Raw genomic sequence first — 12,800 nt, forward strand, 5'->3', positions numbered from 1 at the left:
TAACCCAGCTATTGGTTGAAGATATTTATATTTATGTCATTTCACTAACACAGTTACTTATTTGATTAAATACTTGATTATTTGAAAACAAACCATGAGCAGGGTTAAGGGGAGAAGGCAGGAAAATGGCACTAGATGAAATGCTAATTCAGAGGGCAGTAACTGGGGTGAGGGGGGTCGGAGTTGAGACAATGGGGGATCAGAAGTCGAGTGAGTAGAGAGTTTGGATGTCGGGGGTGTGTGGGGAGATCAGAAGCAGGGTGTGGGGGTTTGGAAGTTTAGGGCTTTGGGCAGCCTGGAAGTTTGGGCGGGGGGGGGGGGAGAAAAGAGAGAGGAGGGGGGCGCGGGTCAGAGATCGAGGGAGTGGGTAGTTGAACCTCGGTGGTGGGCTTTGAAGGGAGTTGGAGGTCAGGGGATAGTCAGAGCTCAGAGGTGGTAGAGCCAGACCTCCAGGGTGGGTGGTGGTGGTTGGACCTCATGAGGATGTGGGATGGGGGATGGTAGGGTCAGTTGAGAATACCGTGGAGTGGGGTGGTTTGTGAGGCGTGCGATGGGCGGTAGTTAAGAGATGGGAGGAGTTCCCTGGGGGAATCAAGGGTTTTGGGGGAGTCAGTCTGGGCCTTTACAATTGTTACCCAGAAGTTCAGAGGTTTTAATTTTTCTAATTTATTGATGGTAACTATGTGTGCAAAATAGCCAGCACCATCTGAAGTTTGTGATTTAAATTACACGTTCGAATGGTTCCCAGCACAGGGCAATTGCCCAGAAGAAGTTTGCACTTCTGGGCAATTGCCTTGGAAACCTTTATCTGGGAAGTTGTAATGGCGATTCGCCAATGCATTGTTGGCGTACCCCCTGAATCCATCACTAGGGAGCTCAGAAGTTACAGCACATTGTTTAAAAATACATCAAACAATGCTTCAGTTTTGTTCAAGTTACTTCTGAAATTAGAAACAGCAGTGAATTGTAACATAAATTACCAAGTAACCCACAGACTAAAATTTATCTTAACTGGCAGTATAAAATGGTTTTTACTGCAAGTATCAGGTACCCGTTATTCTCCTGCCTGATATTTAATTCCATACAAGGTGAGGTTTATAACTGGTGCCAGAGGTGCTACCATTCAAGACAAATATCTATCACCCATAGGCTCAATGATTACAATCCCATCAGTTATAAGGTCAGAGGAAAGCATGGAGTGAAAATTTAATGAATTTGATCCACTCAATTGCTCTTCTACAGCCCATATAAAATCTAACGTTCAATTTTGGGGATGTGGCTATTTGTAATGAAAGTTGTGAAAGCCTGCAATAAAACATACAATGGTTATCAAAGTAAGCAAATAAATAGAAAATGTAGTTCAATAATATTTTTTTTTGGAAATACGGTTCTGCCCTTTCACACATTAAAAATGAATCCCCCAAAGGTGAAAAACAGGAGAAGTCCTGGAAAACGAGGTCTCCACTTTACGAACATAACAGCATTAGAAATAGGGAGTAGAATAATTCATGTAGCCCCTCAAACTTGCTTTTCCATTCAACAGAATTACGCCTGATCTTTGACCTCAGCTATACCTTACTGCAGTGTCCTTTAGTGTCCAAAAACCTCTTGATCTCTGATATCATTATATTTAAGACCGAGCATTCACTGCTTTCTAGTATTGGAAATACTAAAAGTTCATAACTCGAGTGTTTTTTTATCTCCGTTCTAAATGGTTCCTTTTATTCTGAGACTGTGATACTATGTTCTAGATTCTCCGGTGGGTCATCAATCTTCCCAGCATCAACTCATCAAACTCCTTAAGAAACTTTTACATTTCAATGAAATCACCTCACTTTCTTCTAATCACTAGGCAATATAGGTCTAGTCTATTCAATCTCTTCACTGTAGGATAATTCCCTCACACCAGGAATTGGCCTGATGAACCTTCCCTTTCACTTCCTCTAAGATAAGTACATTCTTCCTTAGGTAAGGAACCAAAACTGCACACTGTTCTCCCGGTTTGGTCTTCCCAAGGCCCTATCCAATTACAGCAAGACTGTTATGCATTTGTACTTCAACACCAGTGTAATACAAGATAACATACCATGTGCTTTCCTAATTGCTTGCTATACCTGCTTGTTAACTTTGTGATTCTTGTGCAGGGACACCCAGATCCTTCTCTATGTGACACGAGTTATCTGCAGACCACATGACTGATGACTTTGGTGCACAACTCATGTACATGTGCAAGGTATACGTACAATGAAGGCCATGCTGTTGCACAAAATGGAAAACAGCAGACCATTAGCTTCGCCACATGGATTACTTTAGAGGAGTCTTCCACACAGCTCAATCCTGAGAGTATAAAATTAGCTTTTGAAGCAATTCCCTATAGCAGCCTCATTCTTAAGGGTCTTTAATGCTGTGCAGTTAAGCAGCCTTGCATGAGAGCAATCAATGCATCTCACTGCTGGATCGGAGAGTCAGTTTGCAGAGAAGTGGATTTGAACTTCCTGTCCAATAAGCCCCTCTGGTCACACACCATTAACAAAATGAGGATTGTAGGTTTCATTGCATTCACCCTCCCCAACTGAGAGGGTTTTATGCCTCACGAGGCAGGGTAACTCCCCATCACTGATACTCCCACACTGCCCTTGCAACCCGGCCTCTCCCAAAGCAGATCCCAGGACCTCAAAGTTGCACCCAGTACAGCCCCTCTATTGCCTCCCACCCATTTGCAGCTCCAACAAGGAAAGACACCCACTGAGCTACCATTTGAAAAGGAACCCAGCATAGCAATGCCTGCTTGTCAGCCAGCACATCCCTTGGGAGCAAGGGGTGACCTAATATGAAGGAAAGGTATGGCCTCTGAGCAACCCACACACACACTGCTCTCCTATTGATGGAGACAGTGACCCTCAGCGCCGGCCCCGAGCTGCACTTGTATACGTCCCCAGCATTCTCCCTGGTGCCCCTTGAGCGTTGGACTGCCTGGGAAGTAAAACTGCTAGTAACATTTAAAATGATGCAATCGATTAATGATCAATGGTCACACTTGAGAAAACTATATTTTCAGTTTCTACTTGGGCTTTAAATATAATGGATAATTCTGTCATTACAAATATTAAAAATAATTTATTTAACAAAGGTTGCATGGCTGAAAATGATGCAAGTACTGATCACATCAGCCAATGCATCAGTCACCTGATTGGTACATTAAATTAACTGGTATTTCAGATGATCCATATGCTAGCCTGGAAGAAAACAGAGAGGAAAGTTGCAGATAGTGGTGACCTTTGTTCCTATGTGGATGTTGGCGACAGCTGTCCTTGCAATTGATGGCCTAGCTATGCAACTGGCTTGATACTGACCCAGAGCCTCAATCAACCTTCAGAGAGGTGCTTCAGGACCTTCATATATATTTGGTGAAATAATGGCAGACGTTACCATCAAAGTAGCTCATATTAACTATCTTAAGTTGTCCTGTCAATAGTACAGGACTCTATAGTATGTATGAATTAGTTTTTTACTTAAGTTGGAACATTCTACTGAACTTACGAAAATGCTTCAATTGAAGTGCAATTCCAGGGGATTTTGCGAACAATATTTGGATTTTTGGTTAGTATAGGGATGTTCTTACTATGTTTCAAAATCAAAAATAGGAGAAAAAAAACAATAAAAAACAGGCAAAAGGCATCATAATAATAAACAATTTTTAGAAACTACAGTAGAAACTCTTTAAAAATTAGAGATAATCATTAAAAATATCTCGTGCATTTTAACTACTTAATGCATGCGGCTTTTTTTACTCCTACTGTACAGGGATAAGCCAAGTGAAATTTTGTTGTGAATGATAAGAAGCCATGTGCACTCATATTAACATGTATTTTGCTTTAATTAAATTAGGCTCTCTCAAATATATGCAAGATCCACTAGAACTAAACATCACAGGCTCGAGGATGTCAGTGGGGACTAGAAAAAGATCTGTGCTTTTAAATTTTCTAGAAGCTAACTTGAATGACTGCCTGTGTGGAGTTAGCACATTCTCTGTGCGTGGGTTTCCTCTGGGTGCTCCGGTTTCCTCCCACAGTGCGAAGATGTGCAGGTTAGGTGGATTGACCATTCTAAATTGCCCCTTAGTGTCCCAAGATGTGTAAGTTAGGGGAATTAGCAAGGTAGATATGTGGGGTTATGGGGATAGGGCTCTATCAGAGAGTCAGTGCAGACTCGATTGGCTGAATGGCCTCCTTCTGCACTGTACGAATTCTATGATAAGCACACTTTTTCTTCCTTGTCTTAATTTCCATCTCCTTTTTCATCCAGGGAGCTCTGGATCAGTTTGCCCTACCTTTCCCTTTCAAGGGAATATTCCGTGACTGTGTTCGCACCATTTCTGTTTTGAAGTTAGCCCATTGTTCAGTTGCAGGTATTCCTGCCAACTTTTCTTTCAGGCTAACTGGCCCAGCGCCATTCTTGCCCATTGAAATTGGCTCTCTCCCAGTTAATTATTTTTACTCTGGATTACCTATTTTCCTTTTCTATCATCACCCTAAACCTTATGATACAAGGATTGCTGTCTCCTAAATGTTCGCCCACTGACACTTGATCGAATTGGCCCACCTACAGTCCAAGAATCAGGTCCAACAGTGCATCCGTTCTTGCTGGACTGAACTGTGTTCGACACATTGAAATGTTTGTGAAATAATGGATTGGCAAGGGATGATTTCCAATTTATGCAGTTGGCAAAGAAAAAGGAAACCAAATAATGTATGTGTGTAAATCATAGAACTGTTAATTTTGCCAAATCAACAAATGAAAGAGAAAGAAAGAAATGTTGGATTACAAGAGAAAGAATAAACGACCCAGAAGGAAAAAAAGTTTAAAATATTTGAATAATTAAATTTTAAAGGAATAAGACTTCACACTTGTAAAAGTTAATGTTCAATGCCAGAGAAGTTGTTTGGCAGTAATTAAGGTTTATCATGCCATCAAATATTAACTTAAACTGGAAGGGATCAGCCTCAACATTTTCTGGCAAGTTCAGTAAGTTTCCATCACAAAGCACTGGAACTTCATGCCATTCCATTCACACGCTCGTCGAGATATTGTCATAGCAGAGCTTCTGGGGGAACAGAGGAACTCAGACAGCAACTTTCTGATTTTTGAGTGCAATTACTGGATGATGTTGCCGTATTAATACTTGAGTGTTGTTATTAATGAAACATCATTACGTTGTGGGAGGCTAGGGAGGAAATTGTGGGTCCCCTAGCCAAAATATTTGAATCATCGATAGTCACGGGTGAGATGCCTGAAGATTGGAGAGTGGCAAATGTTGTGCCTTTGTTTAAAAAGGGCTGCAGGGAAAAGCCTGGGAACTACAGGCCAGTGAGCCTCACATCTGTGGTGGATAAATTGTTGGAAGGTATTTTGAGAGACAGGATCTACAGGCATTTAGAAATGCAAGGACTGATTAGGGACAGTCAGCATGGCTTTGTGAGTGGAAAATCATGTCTCACAAATTTAATTGAGCTTTTTGAAGGGGTGACCAGGAAGGTAGATGAGGGCAGTGTAGTTGATGTTGTCTACATGGACTTTAGCAAGGCCTTTGACAAGGTACTGCATGGTAGGTTGTTGCATAAAGTTAAATCTCACGGGATCCAGGGTGAGGTATTTAAATGGATACAAAATTGGCTTCTTGACAGAGGCCAGAGGGTGGTTGTAGAGAGTTGTAGAGGCCTGTGACCAGCGGTGTGCCTCAGGGATCAATGCTGGGTCCACTGTTATTTGTCATTTATATTAATGATTTGGATGAGAATACAGGGGGCATGGTTAGTAAGTTTGCAGATGACACCACGATTGGTGGCATAGTGGACAGTGAAGAACGTTATCTGCAATTGCAATGGGATCTTGATCAATTGGGCCAGTGGGCTGACGAATGGCAGATGGAGTGTAATTTAGACAAATGCAAGGTGATGCATTTTGGTAGATTGAACCAGGGCAGGACTTACTCAGTTAATGGTAGGGCATTGGGGAGAGTTACAGAACAAAGAGATCTTGGGGTACATGTTCATAGCTCCTTGAAAGTGGAGTCACAGGTGGACAGAGTGGTGAAGAAGGCATTCGGCATGTTTGGTTTCATCGGTCAGATCATTGAATACAGGAGTTGGGACATCTTGTTGAAGTTGTACAAAACATTGGTAAGGCCACACTTGGAGCGCTGTGTGCAGTTCTGGTCACCCTATTATAGAAAGGATATTATTAAACTAGAAAGAGTGCAGAAAAGATTTACTAGGACGCTACCAGGGCTTGATGCATTGAGTTATAAGGAGAGGCTGAATAGACTGGGACTTTTTTCTTTGGAGCGTAGGAGGCTGAGGGGTGACCTTATAGAGGTCTATAAAATAATGAGGGGCAGAGACAAAGTAGATAGTCAATATCTTTTCCCAAAGGTAGGGGAGTCTAAAACTAGAGGGCATACGTTCAAGGTGAGACGGGAGAGATATAAAAGTGTCCAGAGGGGCAATTTTTTCACACAGAGGGTGGTGAGTGTCTGGAACAAACTCCCAGAGGTAGTAGTAGAGGCGGGTACAATTTTATCTTTTAAAAAGCATTTAGTCAGTTACATGGGTACGATGGGTATAGAAGGATATGGGCCAAATGCGGGCAATTGGGATTAGCTTCGGGGTTTTTTAAAAAAAGGGTGGCATGGACAAGTTGGGCTGAAGGGCCTGTTTCCATTTTGTAAACCTCTATGACTCTAAACATCCAGGCCATAATATTACTCATTTGGAAAGGCCAAAAATATGCTAATGTTCAGTACACTTTTATTAATTCTTATGGACTTCTCAAGGTACCTTGCTGCTTTATCTCAGTTTTATAAATAATTTTCATGTTTCTTTTGGGTAACATACAGTAATATTATTTGGATTATTACTTGCCAGGGCCAGAGTTGGTGATGAAGAAGCTTCGCTGATCCTCATTTCTCAGTTTTACTGTATCGGCGATCTCATTTACATCAGTTATGTAATATTCACCATCTTCTTCTTCTATCTCCTCCTCATTATCTTCATCCTCAGGAGTGTCGGCTTCATCAAAGATTTCAGTTGCTGCATCAGTTGTTGAAACCCCAACAGCAGTTGTACTTTCATCTAGAACCAGGGATAATTGAAGCATTTGAATATTGAAGGACACATTTTGTGCATGATTTTAATAATGTGGAAGGATTTTACAGCTTTTGAAAATGAAGCATTGATAAGATCCCTGATTTTGTAAAACATAATGATTTTCACTATTTTTAAACGTGCGGTTCACAAAGCAGAAGAGGAAAATTATGTTTAGGATTGCAGCTGAGATACGCTTACAAGTGTGTATACAAGTAGCAAAAGGTTGCTTTTTTAAAAAAAAATTGAATTGTAAATGGTGAAAAAGATGGCAAGCAAAAACAAACACACCTTTCAGTTTGCATTCTTTCCCATCTCCTTCTATTTCTGGTGAGCATAAATCACATCTATAGGAGCCGAATGTATTATAGCAAGACATTGATGGAATGCATATATTAGCTTCACATTCGTCAACATCATCTTGACAGTTGATACCTGAGGGAAAAAAAAAATCAATAATATAAAACTTATACATTGCTACGGAATTCTAACCCCTAAAATACAACACTTTGAACATTTAAATATCAGCAATAACTGGTCTGAACTAATCATGGATACTTTAAAATAAAACACCAGAAAAAGAGGGAAATGAGAATACTTGTCCAAACTGTTTTTTCCTTCTGGGTATGTGTTGTAGGCATGATGTGGAGATGCCGGCGTTGGACTGGGGTAAACACAGCAAGAAGTCTCACAACACCAGGCTAAAGTCTAACAGGTTTATTTGGTAGCAAATGCCACTAGCTTTCGGAGCGCTGCCCCTTCGTCAGGTGGAGTGGGAGATGTGCTCACAAACAGGGCATACAGAGACACAAACTCAATTTACAGAATAATGATTGGAATGCTAATCAAGCTAATCAATGCTAATACAGCTAATCAAGCCTTAAAGGTACAGACAATGTGAGTGGAGAGAGCATTAAGCACAGGTTAAAGAGATGTGTATTGCCTCCAGACAGGGCAGCTAGTGAGATTTTGCAAGTCCAGGCAAGTTTGCCGATGATACAAAGATAGGTGGAGGGGCAGGTAGTATTGAGGAGGTGGGGAGGCTGCAGAAAGATTTAGACAGTTTAGGAGAGTGGTCCAAGAAGTGGCTGATGAAATTCAACGTGGGCAAGTGCGAGGTCGTACACTTTGGAAAAAAGAATAGAGGCATGGACTATTTTCTAAACGGTGACAAAATTCATAATGCTAAAGTGCAAAGGGACTTGGGAGTCCTAGTCCAGGATTCTCTAAAGGTAAACTTGCAGGTTGAGTCCGTAATTAGGAAAGCAAATGTAATGTTGTCATTTATCTCAAGAGGCTTGGAATACAAAAGCAGGGATGTACTTCTGAGGCTTTATAAAGCACTGGTTAGGCCCCATTTGGAGTACTGTGAGCAATTTTGGGCCCCACACCTCAGGAAGGACATACTGGCACTGGAGCGGGTCCAGCGGAGATTCACACGGATGATCCCAGGAATGGTAGGCCTGACATACGATGAACGTCTGAGGATCGTGGGATTATATTCATTGGAGTTTAGGAGGTTGAGGGGAGATCTGATAGAAACTTACAAGATAATGAACGGCTTCGATAGGATGGACGTAGGGAAGTTGTTTCCATTAACAGGGGAGACTAGGACGCGGGGGCACAGCCTTAGAATAAAAGGGAGTCACTTTAGAACAGAGATGAGGAGAAATTTCTTCAGCCAGAGAGTGGTGGGTCTGTGGAATTCATTGCCACAGAGGGCTGTGGAGGCCGAGACGTTGAGCGTCTTCAAGACAGAAATTGATAAATTCTTGATTTCTCGAGGAATTAAGGGCTATGGGGAGAGAGCGGGTAAATGGAGTTGAAATCAACCATGATTGAATGGTGGAGTGGACTCGATGGGCCGAATGGCCTTACTTCCGCTCCTATGTCTTATGGTCTTATGGTTACAGATAGTGTGACATGAACCCAAGATCCCGGTTGAGGCCGTCCTCATGTGTGCGGAACTTGGCTATCAGTTTCTGCTCAGCGACCCTGCGGTGTCATGTGTCGTGAAGGCCGCCTTGGAGAACGCTTACCCGAAGATCAGAGGCTGAATGCCCGTGACCGCTGAAGTGCTCCCCAACGAGAAGAGAACAGTCTTGCCTGGTGATTGTCGAGCGGTGTTCATTCATCCATTGTCGTAGCGTCTGCATGGTTTCCCCAATGTACCATGCCTCGGGACATCCTTTCCTGCAGCGTATCAGGTAGACAACGTTGGCCGAGTTGCAAGTGTATGTACCATGTACCTGGTGTAGGGTGTTCTCATGTGAGATGATGGAGAAGCTACGACATCTCCTCTGGAGCCTTCAACATGTCATCGATGAAGACGAACATCTCGCCAAGGCCATCCCCACACCCCCACTTCTTGCCTTCAAACAGCCGCACAACCTCAAACAGACCATTGTCTGCAGCAAACTACCCAGCCTTCAGGAGAACAGTGACCACGACACCACACAACCCTGCCACAGCAACCTCGGCAAGACGTGCCGGATCATCGACACGGATGCCATCATCTCACGTGAGAACACCATCCACCAGGTACACGGTACATACACTTGCAACTCGGCCAAAGTTGTCTACCTGATACACTGCAGGAAAGGATGTCCTGAGGCATGGTACATTGGGGAAACCATGCAGACGCTACGACAACGGATGAATGAACACTGCTCGACAATCACCAGGCAAGACTGTTCTCTTCCTGTTGGGGAGCACTTCAGCGGTCACGGGCATTCAGCCTCTGATCTTCGGGTAAGCGTTCTCCAAGGCGGCCTTCACGACACATGACACCGCAGGGTCGCTGAGCAGAAACTGATAGCCAAGTTCCGCACACATGAGGACAGCCTCAACCGGGATCTTGGGTTCATGTCACACTATCTGTAACCCCCACAACTTGCCTGGACTTGCAAAATCTCACTAGCTGCCCTGTCTGGAGGCAATACACATCTCTTTAACCTGTGCTTAATGCTCTCTCCACTCACATTGTCTGTACCTTTAAGGCTTGATTAGCTGTATTAGCATTGATTAGCATTCCAATCATTATTCTGTAAATTGAGTTTGTGTCTCTGTATGCCCTGTTTGTGAGCACATCTCCCACTCCACCTGACGAAGGGGCAGCGTTCCAAAAGCTAGTGGCATTTGCTACCAGATAAACCTGTTAGACTTTAACCTGTTGTTGTTAGACTTCTTACTATGTGTTGTAGGAACAGTGCTGTTAGGAAGGGTATTCTTGGCTTTTGACCCAGTGATAATGAAGGAATGGCAGCGATACAGTTCCAAGTCAGGAGGATGTGTAACTTGGGAGGAAACCTGCAGGGTAATGTCTCATTAATCTGCTGCCCTTGTCCTTCTAGGTGGTAGAGGTTGTGTGTTTAGAAAGTGCCATCGAAGGTGCTTTGGTGAGTTCCTGCAGTGCACCTTGGAGATGAGAAACACTGCTACCACTGTGACTTGGTGGTGGAGGGAGTGAATGTTTAAGTTAGTGGCTGGGGTTCCAATCAAACAGGCTGCTTTGCTGGTGGATAATGTCCAGCTTCTTGAATGCTGTTGGAACTGCATTCATCAATGCAAGTGTATTCCATCACATGCCTGACTTGTTCCTTGCAGATGGTGGACATGTCTTGGGGAGTCAGGAGGTGAGTTACTCATCACCAAATTCTCAGCCTCTGACCTGCTCTTAAAGCCACAGTATTTGTATGGCTAGTCCAATTCAGTTTCTGGTCAATGGTAACCCCTAGGATCTTGATAGAGGAGGATTCCGAAATGGTAGCACTATTGAATGACAAGGAGAGATGGTTAGATTCTATCTTGTTGGAGATGGTCATTGCCTGTCACTTGTGTGGCGTGATGTTACTTGCCACTTGTCAGCCCAAGCCTGTACATTGTCCAGTCTTGCCGCATGTGGTCACAGACTGCTTCAGTATCTGAGAAGTCATAAATGTTATTGAACATTGAGCAATCATCAGCAAACATCCCCACTTCTGACCTTGTGGCACTGAAGAAGGAGCTGAAGGTGGCTGGGCCTATGACACTGCCCTGAGAAACCACAGAGATGCTTCAGGGCTGAGATCATTGACTTCTAACAACTTTTGTGCTCGGTATGCCTCCAACCAGTGGGCTGGTTAGCAGCTTTGCTAACCAGCTCCCAATCAGTGATGGTGCTAGTGAGCCATTCTTGGTGAAGGACATTGAAGTCCCCCACCCAGAGTACACTGCCCTCAGTGCTCTTCCAACATGGAAGATCACTGACTCATCATTTGAGGGGTGGAGAGGAGGGGGTGGAGGAGAGGCGATAGGTGGTAATCAGCTGGAGGTTTCCTTGCCCATGTCTGACATGTTGCTGTGAAGACATCTCAGGATCCGGAGTCAATGTTGAGGACTCCCAGGTCAACTCCCTCTCCACTTATACCAGTGTCACTACCTCGGTGGGTCTGTCCTGTCAGTAGGCAGGATAAAGCAGGAATGGTGATGGTAGTTTCTGGAATAGTGCTTACATGATATGATTCTGTAATTATGAATATGTCAGCTGTTGCTAGAATTTGGCACAACTCTCTAAATTTTGGCACAAGTCCTCAGACATTGGTAAGGAGTACTTTGCAGGGTTGACAGGATGGGTTTGCCAATGTTGTTTACACTGCCTAGGTTGATGCTGGGTGGTCTGTCCAGTTTATTCCTTTTTGACTTTGTAACCGTTTGATAGAACCGAGTAGCTTGCTAGGCCATTTCAGAGTTCACCACATTGCTGTGGGTCTGAAGTCACATGTAGACCAGACCATTGGGGATGGCAGATTTCCTTCCCTAAAGGACATTAGTGAACCAGATTAGTCTTAAAAACAATCAACAGTAGTTTTTTTAGTCACTATTAGACTAAATTTTAATTCCAAAATTTATTAATTCAATTCAAATTCCACCAGCTGCCTCTGGATTCATAGTCCAGCAACATTACCACTATGTCACCTGCACTGCCACTGCCTCCCCTTCAAGTGCCTTGTTAGTGTGTCAATGAACTGGTCTGCTGTGAGCTTGGTCAATGGAAAGATGTAAGAAAGGTGCAAGAAAGATGCAGGAAAAAATATCACATTTTCTTCATATGGTCTTTTAAGAGAGATCAAATGAAGTAAATGATCACACAACCGGTTATTATTAATTTGCAAATGTTTGGCTGGTCTATTGATTGACTCTGAAAGCAACATGGGCGATCGAAATTAGGAACTGGTACAGCAGAAAAGCTAGCCAATCTTCCTGCTTTCTCTATATGAAATAAGTAATTACCGAAAAATTTATTCAACGTGGAAATTTCTGTTGTTTCACAGTTCATTGAAATTTTTCTAATCAAATACAGTATATAAAATGAAAACGGGAAATGCAAATGTTGGTTTTGTGGTTATAACAGTTCATATAAATTATTTACCTTGAAAACCTTTTTGACATTTACATGAATAACTATTGATTTCATCGACACAACTGCCAAAGCCACATGGATTGGATTTGCAGTCATCAATATTCACTTCACAGTAACTTCCTTCAAATCCAAGGGTGCACATACAGAGATACTCTCCACTTCCTGGAGGAAAATTTATGTTTGTAACACAGGAACCCTCATTCAAGCAGTTGCATGAGTTTACAGTGACCTATTCAGAAAATAGAGGGAACATTATA

The 12,800-nt window shown here is 42.9% G+C and overlaps 1 protein-coding gene across 1 annotated transcript in view; it reads right to left on the reverse strand.

The window, feature by feature from the left end:
• vwde (von Willebrand factor D and EGF domains) overlaps nucleotides 1-12,800 on the reverse strand; it is a 252,680-nt gene that overhangs the window by 61,397 nt on the left and 178,483 nt on the right. Inside the window, exons 23-25 of the mRNA XM_078238337.1 lie at nucleotides 12,553-12,772; nucleotides 7,434-7,577; nucleotides 6,921-7,130 (exon numbers count right to left, since the gene is read on the reverse strand). Of these exons, the coding sequence (XP_078094463.1) occupies nucleotides 6,921-7,130; nucleotides 7,434-7,577; nucleotides 12,553-12,772 (574 nt within the window). The remainder of the gene's footprint in view (nucleotides 1-6,920; nucleotides 7,131-7,433; nucleotides 7,578-12,552; nucleotides 12,773-12,800) is intronic.

The sequence above is a fragment of the Mustelus asterias genome, chromosome 2 (genome assembly GCF_964213995.1).
Source record: "Mustelus asterias chromosome 2, sMusAst1.hap1.1, whole genome shotgun sequence".
Lineage (NCBI taxonomy): Eukaryota > Metazoa > Chordata > Chondrichthyes > Carcharhiniformes > Triakidae > Mustelus > Mustelus asterias.